Source organism: Ipomoea triloba, chromosome 15, assembly GCF_003576645.1.
Source record: "Ipomoea triloba cultivar NCNSP0323 chromosome 15, ASM357664v1".
Lineage (NCBI taxonomy): Eukaryota > Viridiplantae > Streptophyta > Magnoliopsida > Solanales > Convolvulaceae > Ipomoea > Ipomoea triloba.
The window spans coordinates 5714733-5730687 of NC_044930.1; the positions used below are offsets into that span (position 1 = coordinate 5714733).

At 33.5% G+C, this 15955-nt stretch overlaps 3 protein-coding genes and 1 pseudogene across 3 annotated transcripts; all 4 read right to left on the reverse strand.

Annotated features, from left to right (window-relative positions):
* Positions 1-1775: 1775 nt before the first annotated feature.
* On the reverse strand, positions 1776-2741 carry LOC116007290 (annotated as a pseudogene).
* Positions 2742-5053: 2312 nt separating this feature from the next.
* On the reverse strand, positions 5054-6166 carry LOC116007258 (probable glutathione S-transferase). The gene is made up of 2 exons (XM_031247888.1): positions 5690-6166; positions 5054-5595 (listed from the first exon to the last, which is right to left on the reverse strand). Exons 1-2 carry the CDS (start codon positions 5996-5998, stop codon positions 5233-5235), a joined length of 672 nt encoding a protein of 223 aa, XP_031103748.1. The 5' UTR covers positions 5999-6166; the 3' UTR covers positions 5054-5232.
* Positions 6167-8050: 1884 nt separating this feature from the next.
* LOC116007257 (probable glutathione S-transferase) lies at positions 8051-8988 on the reverse strand. The gene is made up of 2 exons (XM_031247887.1): positions 8624-8988; positions 8051-8522 (listed from the first exon to the last, which is right to left on the reverse strand). The coding sequence occupies exons 1-2, from the start codon at positions 8930-8932 to the stop codon at positions 8157-8159; spliced, it is 675 nt and encodes a 224-aa protein (XP_031103747.1). The 5' UTR covers positions 8933-8988; the 3' UTR covers positions 8051-8156.
* Positions 8989-12505: 3517 nt separating this feature from the next.
* On the reverse strand, positions 12506-13535 carry LOC116006228 (probable glutathione S-transferase). Its single transcript, XM_031246525.1, has 2 exons — positions 13135-13535; positions 12506-13051 (listed from the first exon to the last, which is right to left on the reverse strand). The coding sequence occupies exons 1-2, from the start codon at positions 13441-13443 to the stop codon at positions 12689-12691; spliced, it is 672 nt and encodes a 223-aa protein (XP_031102385.1). The 5' UTR covers positions 13444-13535; the 3' UTR covers positions 12506-12688.
* Positions 13536-15955: the final 2420 nt, after the last annotated feature.

The window sequence follows — 15955 nt, forward strand, 5'->3', positions numbered from 1 at the left end:
GGGGGGGGGGGGGGGGGGGGGGGGGGGGGGGGGGGGGGGGGGGGGGGGGGGGGGGGGGGGGGGGGGAAGAAGAAGCATCTATGCTATGCGCGTTTCGCGCCCAGCAGGCGCCCAGCGGGTGCGTCAGGCACGCTTGACAACTTGCTTAATTTATTTATTTTTTAAATTATTTTTGTTTTATTTTTTCTCTCCCATCCCATTTTCTTTCTTAATCACACTTACAAAAACTTTTTCAAAAACTGCGAAATAACTCCACTAATAAGGATGCTCTTAAGGGCGTCCCTATCCGTAGATCAAACAAGGTTAATGTCAGAGTTTTTGCCATCTTTGCATGAGAGAAGGGTGGAAAGAGAGTAAATGGCTCTTCTGCAAATAAGGGGTGCATAGTACACTGCTTGTCTGATCAGTTTCCATCAAAGGTCATTTGCTATGTGCGTCTACAACGCCCATGCGGACGCATGCAGTGCATGTTCAGGCGTGCCTGACATGTGACCTTTTTATAATTATTTTTATAAAATTATATTTGTTTTATTTTTTTTCTTTTCATCCTATTTTTTCTTTCCTAATCACACTTACAAAAACTGTTCAATAACCGCGAAATATCCTCATTGATAAGGACTCATAAGGATGCTCTAACAGTCAAGAAATTAAAGTATTTTTATTCACAAAAATTCGTCGCTTACAATTACTTTATTATACTTTCTTGACTAAACAATATGGTCTGAGTCGCTACTCGCTAGAGGCTTGACGGTTAGTACTTGGTAGCATGACCTAATCAGTGATGTTATCACCCTCTAAAATAATAATTTGCATTCATTATTTATATTAAAAAACTGTATTGTAAATAAATCTTAGAATTGAAAGCAATAAAATATATATATGAGAATTTTGAGAAAACATATTTGATTGAGGTTGACCTATTAATTTAGACTCTGTGTTGAAAACAGAAAAAGAAGTCACATTATAATCGAGAGGGAGATGTTAAACATTAATTTATGTTCAAAAAAAAAAAAGGGGAGATTTTGTCTCTAAGATTTTCTTTTTTGGATTCTAATTACATGAAAATGACGAAATTACAATTTGTTCCAACCAAATGAAGGAATTTGTTTGCTTTCAGAATAAAGTGAGAATGAAATTTTAATTTCTTTTGACCAAAAGCCTCATTAGGTAAAGATGCCTTAGAGTTTTGTATTTATAAAAAAACTGAAAATTTAATGGCATATTGCAATTTATAGAAGGAAAACAATTGACTAGCTACTCACTAGTTTGTATTTATTCCTCCAACAAATCCCAAAGCTAAGCTTGCCGGTCACATTCATGACTGTGACAGTGATAGGGACCTCCTCAATGATTTTCACCGTGCTTTTGTGCCTTCGTTTTGAACTTCCTAGACTCATTTTCTCATGCAAATGGCTTCCTTGCTCGTTTATGCCCTTGCCTAAAACCCCAAACACTCCCATTAAAAGTGATTTTTACCGCAATCACCTTAAACTCCATGCAAAATGAGGATAAATGATGTGCACAAATGAGCCAAATTATGGCTTATCACTAGGCGACTTGTTGCTTCGGATTTTGAGCCAAGATCAAGAAATATGAAACTTGAGTTAGGTAAAATTTGTCTTTGAGTCGAACAACACTTTGAATTAAATGTGAAATGATCTTCTTCATTATAAGCCTTCATATTTTATAAGCCAAAGATCTTGTGGTATAGTGATATCTGGTTACACTCTCGCGTGGGTTCAAGCCTGAACAAAATGCCGCTGGAATACACAACATTTATTTTCCTCAATTTCTAGGAAAGCTGATGACCTTCCCATATTATTTTATTAATAATAAACAAGCAAGTGTTACAACAGATATGACTACATGAGACATTGACATTAATTTATTACAACTCTTCCAGTTCAAACTTCTCAATCTAAAACAAATGTTTACTGAGAAGCAGTTGCAGCTGCTGGCTTGACCTTGCTGAAATGATAGGCAACAAGTTTATCTTTAGAAGGTAAAGTCTCCTTAATTACATGGCAGTTGAGGAAATCCTGTTTCCACCGACATAAATGAGGGAATTTTTCTTCCGTCAAGCCCAGTTCCACCTCCATAATTTCTTCCAAAACTCCAACCCATACAGCAACGAAATTGGCGGCTATATCTGCAAGTCCGATCGTTTCCCCTCCCAAGAATTTCTTCTTCTTCAATTCATTGTCCAGAACTTTCAGAAGCTCACCAACTTCCTCTTTTACCTTCTCTAGCTCCTCTCCTTTGGTATATAGTACTTTCATAGTTGCAGGCCGGAACTGCGCGAAACTGTAACAGTTAAACACACATCACAAATTCAAATTGAAGATGAAGATGAGGACTATAGTTGTAGATTTACCTTTTCGTCTATGAACTTTGCCCAGAAACGAGCCACGGCTCTCTCGTAAGGATCTTTGGGCAAAATGGGAGTGCCCGGAAAAGTGTCGTCGATATACTCCACAATGACAAGAGACTCAGCGATTGGGTTTCCGTTGTGCAAGAGCACAGGGGTTTGCTTGTGGACAGGGTTGGATTTGAGAAGCAAGGGGCTCTTGTTGTATGAATTCATATTCAACTCCCTTGAGTTTGAGAGCAATCTCAACTCTTGCGCTAAAAGGGCTTGACCAACGACCTAGAACCTTCACTTCTGCCATCTCTGGGTGTATAAATTCTGGGTTCTGGGTACGTTATTGGCTTGATTTATATAAGGATGGAACAGAGGTGTGAACAAGGCTGGCCATTGAAATTTGCTTATCGGCAAGAAAGGACTGTAGCATTGTTGACTAAAACTTGGCTATTATTACTCCTTTTGGGTTTATTTCCCCAAAATGGTTATTTTTCTTAAATTGGTCCCTCATTTTTAATTGAAAAATTCTACACGGTGCGAAATTATACTCCCAAAGTGAAACTCCCTGAGCTGGCTTCTTAGCTATCTGGCATCACATCAAACTTTTTTACTTTTTTACTTTGTTTTGGTTTCTTTATGAGAAGATTTGGCGTCCAAACAGAACCATTTCATTGTTTACCTTTTCTCTATTTCTTCATTTCAAAGCTTGAGAGGTAAAAGCAATTAACATCAAACAGAGCCTGAGAGCCATTAGCATCAATGAAGGCTTCAGTACTAGGTATATTTATAGTATATGTTATTTTAATTATATTTTAAAATTTAAAATTATGTATTTGCTGAGAAAGAATACAGAACACTGCAACAAGCTTGAGCCGCCGGTAAGGCTGCCGTATGCGAGTATATTGTCCAGGATCTGAGAGTAAAATTTGTTGAGATCTTCGGTAGAGTCAGACTTGAGAAAAGCGAGGAGCTGGTCGTGAATTGGGGAATCGGAGCCGATGGGCCATAAGAGATGAACATTCGGAGAATAGATGAGAGAAAAATGGAGGAGAGGAAGAGGAAGAGACGAGAAGAAACAGAGAATAGAGGGGAAGAGATAAAGAAAAGAGAGAAAAATGAGTTGAGAGGGAGTAAGGGGGAGTAGAATAAATGGAATGATTTAAACCACATAAAATAATTTTTTTTTTAATAAAAAGTAATTACACGTCAGGGAGATTCTTTGGGAGTACCGGACTCTTGTTAATTACACCCAAAATAGTTTTACAATTTTTAAATTTTAAGTCAAAATGATCTTGCCAAGTACCTTGTAGTCTGATGGCATCATTATTGCCATTCTAAACGGAAGGTCTCAGGTTTGAGTCCCATCCCAATCAAGGATGTTGGCATTATCATGTTGTTTGGGCAGATTAGGTAAGTCAAAATGATCTTCTATTATTTGGCATTAAGTAGGTAGGATACTATGTAGATGAAGCAGTATGTATTATAGAAGATTTGCACTGATTTTCTATTATCTTTGGAATAGATTTGCACTGATTTTCTATTATCTTTGGCATAGATTTGCACTCTAATCTGAAGCAGTATGTGATTCCCTTCTTGCGGACATATTTCTTCCCTTCCTTCTCTGCGGACATATTTCTTCAAATTGAGTTTTTGTTTTCTTGAATCTGCAATTAAAATGTGAGATAATCAACTAGAAAGTCGAAAAAATTCATCTTCAACTTAACTTCATTCACCAACTTTTCAAGGCAAAGATTTTTGACCTTCTAAATGATTATCTCACATTTTGATTACAGATTTAAGAGAGAAAAAACTTAATTTCAAGAAACATATGTGCATGCTTATGAAAGGAGTCGCAGATTGCTTTAGAATTAGAGCGCAAAATATAAATTTTTTGTTTTACCCTACATTTTAAGACGGATGACCATTTTGATTTATAATTTAAAAGTTGAAGAACTACTTTAAATGCAATTAAAAGTCAAAAGACGAATATAAGGAAAAAAAATCATACTAGGAAACTCATTTTAAGAATTAACTCTATTACTTTATTTATACTTTCTTGACTAAACAAAATATGTACTGATTCCATAGAGCCTTGACTGGTGGTTTGGTTGTAGCATGAGAAAAAAATTTTGAAGCTGACCTATTCACTTATCTCATCATCCTCTATTAAACATACTCTCAAATTGTACTCTCTTATTTCTATTCTTTGAAATGACAAACAGACATTGGTTATTTTCATCATGTGGATTTACAAAAAAGTGTTTACATCAAAAGCATGTGAGAGGAAGTACAAATGAGGTTTAACCCGTACACAATTACACACCTGTGAATAGTGACGGTGGATTTCTCTCATTATTTGGTTGGAAGGAAAAAACTGTAATTTTATAGAAAAAGAATAAAGTAGAATTCAAATTACATTCTTTGAAAAGAGTGAATAGAATTATTGAGAATGAAAACAGAACAAATTATATAAAAATTAAAATGCCATTTGTGTAATAATATTAATAATAATATCCAAGAGCAAATATATTGCAATTCATTGAATTAATTGCAGTAGCAAACATAATATGTAAAATGGTACCGAAGGAGTATAATTTTACTATAAAGTAATGCATTTATAATATAAAGTCATAAAGTACTATATATAGAACTTAAAAGACAAAAAACTAATTTAACAAATAAAGAGTACAATTCCAAAAAAAAAAAACAAATAAAGAGTAAAGTCCATGGCCTTACCTCATTATTTTATTAATAATAAACAAGCAACTGAAGCAAGTGTTACAACTTACAACAGATCTGACTATATGAGACCTTGACATTCATTTTATTACGACTCTTCCAGTACAAACTTTTCAATCTAAAACAAATGTTTACTGAGAAGCAGTTGCAGCTGCTGGCTTGAGTAGCTTGCTGAAATAGGCAACAAGTTTATCTCTAGAAGGTAAAGTCTCCTTAATTACATGGCAGTTGAGGAAATCCTGTTTCCACCGACATAAATGAGGGAATTTTTCTTCGGTCACGCCCAGATCCACCCCCATAACTTCTTCCACAACTCCAACCCATACAGCAACGAAATTGCCCGCTATATCTGCAAGTCCGATCGTCTCCCCTCCCAAGAATTTCTTCTTCTTCAATTCATTGTCCAGAACTTTCAGAAGCTCACCAACTTCCTCTTTTGCCTTCTCTTGCTCCTCGCCTTTGGTAGATCGTACTTTCATAGTTGCAGGGAAGAACTGCGCGCAACAGTAACAGTTAAACATCACAAAATCGAATAGCGAAGCTAAATCTTGAATTGAAGCAGATCAAATGGACGAATTGAAGATTTACCTTATCGTCTATGAACTTAGCCCAGAAACGAGCCAAGGCTCTCTCGTAAGGATCTTTGGGCAAAATGGGAGCCCCCGGAAAAGTGTCGTCGATATACTCGAGAATGACAAGGGACTCAGCGATTGGGTTTCCGTTGTGCAAGAGGACAGGGATTTTCTTGTGGACAGGGTTGGATTTGAGAAGCAAGGGGCTCTTGTTGGAGAGATCTTGTTGTATGAATTCATATTCAACTCCCTTCAGTTTGAGAGCAAGCTCAACTCTAGCACTAAAAGGGCTTGCCCAACCACCTAAAACCTTTACTTCTGCCATCTCTGTGTGTACAAATTATGTGTTAATCAGTGAGTGTGTGTCTCTATTCTGGGTACGTTATTGGCTTGATTTATAGAAGGATGGAACAGAGGTGTGAACAAGGCCGGCCGGTGAATTTTCTTATTAGGCAAGAAAGTACGTACTGTAGCATAGTATATTTATACTTACGACTAAACAATAATATGTACTGAATCGATAGAGCCATGATGAATTTTTTTTGAAGCTGACCTATTCACTGACCTCATCACCCTGACTATAAAGTAATACATTTATAACATAAAGTATTATATATAAGATTTAAAGTAGAATTTATTATCAAAATGGTCCCTCGACTATTGCGAAATTATCAATTTGGTCCTCGACAATTTTTCGTGCCCAATTAAGTCCCTCGACTTTGAAAAATTTAACCAATTTAGTCCTCCATTTATTTTGCCATTAACATCCGTTAAAACAGGACCAAATTGGTAATTTTGCTATAGTCAAGGGACCATTTCAGTGAAAAATTAAGGGATAAACTACAAATAAGTCATCGTACTATTTGAGAACAAGCAATTAGGCTATCCAACTCAAATAACCCCCAAATAGGGGATCAAACTCAGAAAAATAAAGCAATTGAGCCACTGAAACCAAAAAAAAAAGAGCAATTAACCCATTTTTTAAAATTTTCGGCAACAAATTTCGGCACCGGCGGCGACGCCATTTTCGGCGAGGGCGACCAGCGCCGGAAATGTCAACCAGCGTCGCCGCCGGTTGCCGGAAATGGTCGCCGGTGCCGGAATCTTTCGCCAGAAATTTTAAAAATGGGTTAGTTGCTCTTTTTCGGTTTTAGTGGCTCAATTGCTTTTTTTTTTTGAGTTCGATGGTTTATTTGGGTATTATTTGAGTTGGATGACCTAATTGCTTGTTCCCAAATAGTACGATAACTTATTTGTAGTTTATCCCTTAATTTTTCACTGAAATGGTCCCTTGACTATAGCAAAATTACTAATTTGGTCCTGATTTAACGGATGTTTAACGGAAAAATAAACGGATGATCAAATTGGTTAACTTTTTCAAAGTCGAGGGACTTAATTGGTCACAAAAAATTGTTGAGGACCAAATTGGTAATTTCGCAATAGCCGAAGGACCATTTTGGTAATAAACTCTTTAAAGTATTAATTATATATGGAATTCTATTATGACCCATTTTTATTATTTCATCTGTCCAATTTTATTTGTCATAATGGCATTTACTATTTATTGGTTAAGTCAACTTTGTCTTCTTTCTTTCATTATTTTTCTTTAGTATTATTTACTTATTTTTAAATTTAATTTTTTTTGTGTTTAATAGTATTTTTAATGTAGTTTTTAAATATATAAATTCTGTATACTAATACTAAACTTAATATTATGAAAAATTGAATTAAAAATAACTTCAGAAGTGTGAGATGGTCCCATACACTTTGTAGTCGATCTGTTGTCAGTTAGGGTCATTAGGTGTGGTTTACCCCATACACACTTGTGGAGAATGATTGCAAATTTCTCACATTATTCATAAAAATTATTGTGAAGTTTATATCTAGATTATAAAATAATTTAAGAACAAATAAATAAATAAAATTGCATTAAAATCTTCATAAAGTCAGTTTACATGTTACTAGTTAAAATGAAATGATTAATCTATCAAATAATTTTTATGTAAATAGTAGATTAATACTATGGTTTTCGTCAGTCAAAATCACTAATACAATCCAGTATTAGCAATCATTAATACAATCCAGTATTAGCAATCAACTAATACATTCAATTAGTCAGTTTACATGTTACTAGTTAAATTAAATAATCAATTTATCAAGTAATTTTTATATAAATATATAGTAGGTTGTTAATACTATGTATTTTATGTTGGTCAAAATAAGCAATACAATCCACTATTACCAATCAACTAACACATTCAATTATTCATCATATGTTATATGCTAATACAATGGGTAGCTCATGTGGCAAGTGAGTTCGCTTTGTGTCGAGTCATTTTGTCGCTTCTTATGTCAAGATTTAACAAGTAGACAAAAATGTCAATGGCTTTCTCTAATTATTTTATTTTATTAATAATAATGACAAATTAAACAAGAGCTACAATAGATGAAACATAAAACTTAAAATAGTACAACTCTTTTTACTAATTAGAAGCAGTTGCCGCTGCAGGGTTGAATCGCTTGATGTTGAAAGCAACAAGTTTATCTCTTGGAGGAAAGGTGTTCTTGATTACACCACAATTAAGAAAATCCTCCTTCCAACGACATAGATGAGGAAATTTTTCTTCAGTCACGCCCAATTCTACCCCTATAACTTCTTCAAAAACTCCCAACCATAAGGTGATGAAATTGCCGGCTAAATCTGCAAGTCCGATCGTCTCTCCTCCCAAGAACTTCTTGTTCTTCAATTCATTGTCCAGAATTTTCAGAAGCTCACAAACTTCATCTTTTCCCTTCTCTTTCTCCTCCTCGCCTTTGGTAAATACTGCTTTCTTTACTGCAGGCAAGAACTGCAACGTATCGTAGTCAGAAAATTGAAAAGGTAAGGGAAATTAAAATTTAAATCTGGAAACCAATTAAATAGAAATAGTTTATTAGCAGATTAATTTACCTTGTCGTCGAAGAACTTAGCCCAGAAACGAGCCATGGCTCTCTGGTAAGGATCTTTAGGCAATATGGGAGTGCCCGGAAAGACCTCGTCGATATACTCTAGGATGACAAGAGACTCAGGTATTGGGTTTCCGTTGTGTAGGAGGACAGGAACTTTCTTGTGGACTGGGTTGTATTTGAGAAGCAAGGGGCTCTTGTTGGATAGATCTTCTTGTATGAATTCATATTCAATTCCTTTCAGTTTGAGAGCAATCTCAACACTTGCGCTATAAGGACTTGCCCAACTGCCAACAACCTTCACTTCTGCCATGATCTTATCTCTCAACTTCAGTTCAGCGTTGTGCGTCTGTTTTCTGGATGGATGGGTTATTGACAGGTGAAAGTAGTTTTATTTTATTATTTTTTATTATTATTATTTAAACTTAAAATATTACTCTTCATCTTTTACATTTCGATTTAAAAGTGAGATACTTGTTAACATTACTTATTATGAAAAATATAATGTTGTTGATAGAAAATATAATACTTTTACATCAGAATTCAAAAATATTTCATTTTCTCTCAAACGTATTACATTTTCTCTTATAAATAACAAAAATTGTATTCCTAATTAATATTACATTTGAATATATAAGTATGACATTTGCATGTTGCTTCGATCTGACCCGTCTTGCAAATAAGAATCCGTGAAATGTCTCACACAAATATGACCCTTACTCTTTTCATTATAAATAACAAACACTTCATTAATAATTAATATTATTACATTTTCATCTTAATCCAACTCTATCATAAATCCTCACCGCAAAACTTTCGGTCAAAATACAAAGAAGCCTAACCAAGGAGGGCCCAATAGTCAAGCAAATTTAGATGAGCACAAATACTGAAATACAGAATGGGTGGTCAAATAGAGTGGAAAGTACATGACCTTCCCTCATTATTTTATTAATAGTAAAAAACAAGTGTTACAACTGAGATGAGACATACACATTACTCTATTACAACGTAAATAAAACTAGAACAAACTACTCTTCTCATACAAACCTTTTCGTCTATGAACTTTGCCCAGAAACGAGCCAAGGCTCTCTCGTAAGGATCTTTGGGCAAAATGGGAGTGCCCGGAAAGGACTCGTCGATATACTCGAGAATGACAAGAGACTCAGCGATTGGGTTTCCGTTGTGCAGGAGAACAGGAACTTTCTTGTGGACAGGATTGCATTTGAGAAGCAAGGGGCTCTTGTTGTATGAATTCATATTCAACTCCCTTCAGTTTGAGAGCGACCTCAACTCTTGCGCTAAAAGGACTTATCCAACTACCTAGAACCTTCACTTCTGCCATAATTATCTCTCAACTAATTTAATTTTGCTTCTTCAATTCTGCGTTCACTGGTGTCTCTTTCCTGGGTTATTGGCGGGATTTATACTAGGATGAAACAGTAATGTGAACAAGGCTGGCCAGTGAATTTCGTTGCAGCCAAGAAAGCTACTTTCTTGACTAAACATAATTTAAAATTTTTCTTTATCTTATCAATTTCAAATTAAGATTGGCATTCCTATGAGACTCAGGTATTAATTATTCTTAGTTTCTTTGACGACCAAGCTACTTAAATAATCTGGATTACTCGCATGGAGCCTAGAAGCTTGTTTATCTTCTTTTTTTTTTTTTTTTTTCCTTTTTAAAATGCTGATGACATATTGAGTGAACTCATCTTCAATTCTTCAACTATTTCTCCATCCAACCCATTAAAATACGGGTACAACCCTTATCCAATGCACCTGTACCTTTCAAGTTCCAATAATGTGTGAAAGATGAATGCAGATTTATTAAAACAATATTGCATAATTTATAAAAATAATACGAATTTATTAATCATTACTTAAATTTATTATTCCTTAATTATGTTTGCATAAGTAAAATTAATGTATAAAACATTAAAACATACTTTCTATACCATTTTACTTGTATTGTTTAATATTCATAGATCAAATCAATTTTTTTTGTTTATTTTTAGTATTTGTTAATTATTTTTATATTTATTTTTTATATTTAATAATACTTTTAATGTAGTTTCTAAATATATAAATTTTATAAACTAATACAAGCTTAATATTACTAAAATTTGAATTGAAAATAATTTTAGTCTAGCCATGTTATCCAAATCAGACACATAAAATAGAACAGCAAATGTATATATCTAAAACTCTGAAGTATTATTTTTAAATAACACTCATATTAATATATTATTTTTCGATAAATCATTTCGATAATTGTGTGGTGAACTTGTAGTGATGACTTTATGAGCTTGTAATAAGAAATTGATAGACCTACAATAATGTCTTGATCAGTGTTGTAAAAATTGACCTAGGCGTTAGGCGTCCTTAGGCTGAGGTGATTTCAGCACTAGGTGACTTTTAGTCGGTTGACTAGGCGCCCTAGGCGTCAAGTTGGGCGCTAACTTAGCCGAATTAGCGCTCAACTCAGTTAAGGTGTTTTTTTGTCTGCTTAGTTATTCCTCTTCTATATTCCTCTAGTCTTGTTCAAGTACCATTTAACATATGCAGTTGACTAGTGAATGGAATATAATAGTCTAACAACTTATAGCCCTGAGTGAAAAAATTTAAGACGATATATATACTCGTATTACTCGATTGCCTAGGCGCCCCCAAACGCCGGACTAGAGTCTAACGCCTTCTGCAACATTGGCCTTGATAAACTTGTAATAGTGACTTAATGAACCCACTATTAACTTAATAAACATGTAGTAATAACTTAACAAGCATGTAATATTGGCTTAGTGTACCGACTACCTATTGCACTAATTTAATGAATCTGTAATAGTAAATTGATAAACCATAATAATCTCTTACAACACGTTTGGTTCGCTGGAAAATATTTGAAGGAAATGGAATTCAAATTCCATGGAAAACAACTTACCAGGAAAATCGATTCCATTGTTTGGTTGGTGAAAAAAAAATTACTAGGAATATGAATTCCATTGTTTGGTTGGATTTGGAATGGTAAGGAATTATGAATATAAAAACCAATATGCCCTTAACAATTAATAGTGATAATAAATTATATTATTTTGATGAGGGTAAAGTTGTCCAATTGCTCAATATTTCTTCCCAACCCCTTGGAAAACAAAATACCAACTCCTAACAAAGAATTTGTTTTCCTTCACTTTTGGGAACTCAAATTCCCATGGAAAACATTTTCCATCCAACCAAACAATGGAAAAACACATTTTCCTTCACTTCATGGAAAATCTTTCCATCCAACCAAACACCCCCTTAGAGTTTTTTAATGATAAACATTTCAATATAACTATTCATTCTATAATATAAAAATACAAATGTGAAACTGTTATTCAGTATCAGTTCATATGCACTGCAGTTACATTTCAACACAACTATAGTTACATTTCGATATAACTATAGTTTTATTCGATAATATAAAAACACAAATGTGAAACTGTTATTCAGTATCAATTCATATACACTGCAGCTACATTTCAACACAATTATAGTTACATTTCGATATAACTGCAGTTTCATTCGTTAATATAAAAACAAATGTAAGGCAGTATCTTTTGAGATAAACTGTAGTATCAGTTACGAAGTTTCGTCTCTCACTTATCAAAACGACATTATTTTGTGACCATGGTCCGTGGTATAACGACTGATAGTTGACTTGCTCCAACTTGAAGTATGTAGCAAGGGCATACTCCCAATAACAAGGTTGTAAGACCCTTATAAGAAGTCTTAGTTGATGCATCAAAAATATATTTTTGATCATTTATACGCGAAATTCATGAAATGTAACATAGATTATTAAGATGAAATTAATTTGATGATATATTATTGTCAAGATTTAACAAGGAGAGAAAAAATGCCAAGATCCACTTATTATTTTATTAAAATAACCAAACAAGAGTTGCAACATAGATGACACATAAACATTACCTTATTACAACAGAAATAAAACTAGAATAGTACACAACTTTACGCAAGCAGATTGCACTAAAAAAAAAAACAAAACAAAACAAAACGCAAAATGCATAGCAAATTACTGAGTAGCACTTGCCGCTTCTGGGTTGAATCTCTTGTTGTAGAGGGCAACAAGTTTATCTCTGGGAGGAAAGGTCTCCTTAATTACATCACAGTTGAGAAAATCCTGTTTCCACCGATATAAATGAGGGAATTTTTCTTCGGTCACGCCCAAATCCACCCCTATAACTTCTTCAAAAACTCCCATCCATAAGGCGATGAAATTGGCGGCTAAATCTGCAAGTCCGAACGTCTCCCCTCCAAGGAACTTCTTGTTCTTGAGTTCACTGTCCAGAATTTTCAGAGCCTCACAAGTTTCCTCTTTTCCCTTCTCTTGCTCTTCGCCTTTGATAAACAGTGCTTTCCTGGCCGCAGAAAAGAACTGCAGAAAATTGAAGAGTTAAGAGAAATAATTAAAATTTAAATCTTGAACCGGATTAAACAAAAATAGTTTAGTAGATTTACCTTGTCGTCTATGAACTTAGTCCAGAAACGAGCCATGGCTTTCTCATAAGGATCTTTAGGCAAAATGGGAGTGCCCGGGAAAGTCTCGTCGATATACTCGACGATTATGAGAGACTCAGGTAGTGGGTTTCCGTTGTGCAGGAGGACAGGAACTTTCTTGTGGACAGGGTTGGATTTGAGAAGCAAGGGGCTCTTGTTGGATAGATCTTCTTGTATGAATTCATATTCAACTCCCTTCAGTTTGAGAGCAATCTCAACACTTGCGCTAAATGGGCTTGCCCAGTGACCTAGGATCTTCACTTCTGCCATTATCTCTCAACTTTTGCTACTTCAATTCTGCGTTAATTGGTGTTTCTGTGTCTTTGTTCTGGGTTATTGGCTACATCATTTATACAGGGAGGCAAGGCCCATTTTTTGATTTGCCTTGTCATGTTCTGGTAAATGAGTGAGACCTTATTAATAAATTGAAAATTAAAAAAAATTTCAAACAAAAACATATAAAAAATTTAATTTTTGACAAAACATATACTAACTATTACATCAGAACTAAACTAGAAGGCCTATGTTGCACATCGGATGGAAGCCAGGCTGGCGCTGAGTTTTCGTTGCTGCCAAGAAAGTTTTGCTTTATTATTTTTCTCCTACTTTGTTGACTAAACAATATGGTCTATGGACTATGGACCGACTCGCTAGAGGCTTGGGGTATGATGAAAATTTTTGGAAGCTGACCTATTCAGTGATATCATCACCTTCTGCTACTCCAACAACTGTCATATATACACCTACCTAGACAGCTATAGCTTCATTATTTTGACGCTAATACGCTATCATATATACACCTAACTGGAGTACTGGACGACTATAGCTTCATTATTTTGACGTTAATATGCTGTCGTATATACACTTAGCTAGGCGACTATAGCTTCTTTATTTTGACGTTAAGTCATATATTCAAAAGAAAAAAATACTATTTATACTTTCAATTTTTACTTTCTGTTATAAATATTAAATGTAAACAAATTTTGCTTGACCAACAAAATAAAATGTTATAAGCATGTTTGTCACATCAAAATGTATAATTGATGAGGCAGAATTTTAGAGTCCCTATAGTAAGATTTTACTGTTTATAATGTCTTCCAAGAATTAATTTAAAAAGTATATGATAAATAAATTGTTTGATCTAAAATAAAATTTGTAATTACGGAGTATTATTTAATTACGCATTGAGTAAAATCTGTTGATTATAAAATTTTGTTGCTCTGCTTAATGGGTTCCTTTGTTTATAAGAGCTACATAATAATCGGGACTACTTATTATTTTAAATTTTTTTTTCGAATATATTGAATTTCTCAACTTTCTATTTGGGTCATTTTAATTTTCTGAAAATGAAAATATTATTTGTTATAACAATAATAATAATAATAATAATAATAATAATAATAATAATAATATGTGGTGATGATGATAGTGGTAGTGGTGGTGGTTTTGAAGTTGGTAGTGGTATTAGTGGTGGTAGCGGTGTTGGTGTGGAAGTGATGATGTGGCCATCGTCGTGTGATAGTGGTGATGGTATTGGTAGTTTTAATAATAATAACAATTTGAAAACTAATTTTAAAAAGAAGAGAAGGAAAAAAAATTAAGAATTCAAAAAATGTATTTCGACTAAAAATTTAGGAAGACATCTTTCACCAAATTGAATCTTTTTTCCGTTGATTAAAATGAATAAATTTTTATTTTTTTTGAGTTTATTTTCCTTGAATACCCAAACATTAGAATATTCATTTTTCATGTTTCCAAACGAACCCTTAAATTTATTGATAAAAATAATAATTTTTCAATGTAATTTGAAAGTATGACCACTTTTAAAAGTGAGAGAACATTGCAGGTATATAGAGAGAATAATAAATGAATTGTAAATTTGATGATGTGAAAGTAAAACCACAAAGTAAACAATATTGCAAAGATGATTATCTGACAATAACAAAGGGTAATTTGACATGCGAGAAACGATTTTTCTGGAAGCTTCTTTGCATATGTATTATTTTTTGTTGTTGTAAGTGCTAATTTATTTAATTTAATAAGAGTAATAGAGTAGTGTACTTATTTTTCAATAATATACTCTAACATATTCGTAGTATATGTTTAACAATTATGGCAACTCTAATTGTGGTGGGTTCGAACCTAAGATCTTTCTTATATAAATTAATTGCTAAGTTAAAAGTTAACGGAATATTTCGTTATTAAAGTTTATACTAACGGATTGGAGGTTATTTAAGGGAAGAAAATAATATGATAGATGGTAAAGAAGGAAAATCATAAAAAATTACTAAAACCAAAATAATATGAACCATTCGTTTGAGTAAATAATTATGACCACTTTTTTTCTTCCCGTTAGAACCCTAACTTTATTGGCTCTTATTAAAATTGTAGATGTAGATACAAATTTTGCTGTTGAAAACATATTGACTAAATTCGAATTTTGTTTTTGAAAATTTATGTAACATGTTGTAAACAAACCTTAGAATTGAATTGAAAGCAATAATATATATATATATATATATATATATATATATATATATATATATATATAATGAGAGAGAGTTTTGAAAAAATATATTTGATTGAGGTTTGCATATTGATTGACGTTCTGTGTTGAAAGTAGAAAAAAAAATAGATTATAATCAGGATGTATATGTCAAACATTAATTTTATGTTTTTTTTTTAAAAAAGGAGAGATTTTGTCTCAAGATTTTTTTTTTTTGGAGTCTAGTTACATGAAAATGACGGAATTACAATTCCTTCCAACCAAACGAAAGAATTT

Excerpts from the sequence above, each read along its gene's own strand:
- LOC116007257 (XM_031247887.1), bottom strand. The coding sequence starts at position 8,932 with ATGGCAGAAGTGAAGGTTGTTGGCAGTTGGGCAAGTCCTTATAGCGCA. Across the intron at positions 8,523-8,623 it reads CTAAGTTCTTCGACGACAAG|TTCTTGCCTGCAGTAAAGAA; the intron begins GTAAATTAATCT and ends GATACGTTGCAG.
- LOC116007258 (XM_031247888.1), bottom strand. The coding sequence starts at position 5,998 with ATGGCAGAAGTAAAGGTTTTAGGTGGTTGGGCAAGCCCTTTTAGTGCT. Across the intron at positions 5,596-5,689 it reads CTAAGTTCATAGACGATAAG|TTCTTCCCTGCAACTATGAA; the intron begins GTAAATCTTCAA and ends TGTTGCGCGCAG.
- LOC116006228 (XM_031246525.1), bottom strand. The coding sequence starts at position 13,443 with ATGGCAGAAGTGAAGATCCTAGGTCACTGGGCAAGCCCATTTAGCGCA. Across the intron at positions 13,052-13,134 it reads CTAAGTTCATAGACGACAAG|TTCTTTTCTGCGGCCAGGAA; the intron begins GTAAATCTACTA and ends AATTTTCTGCAG.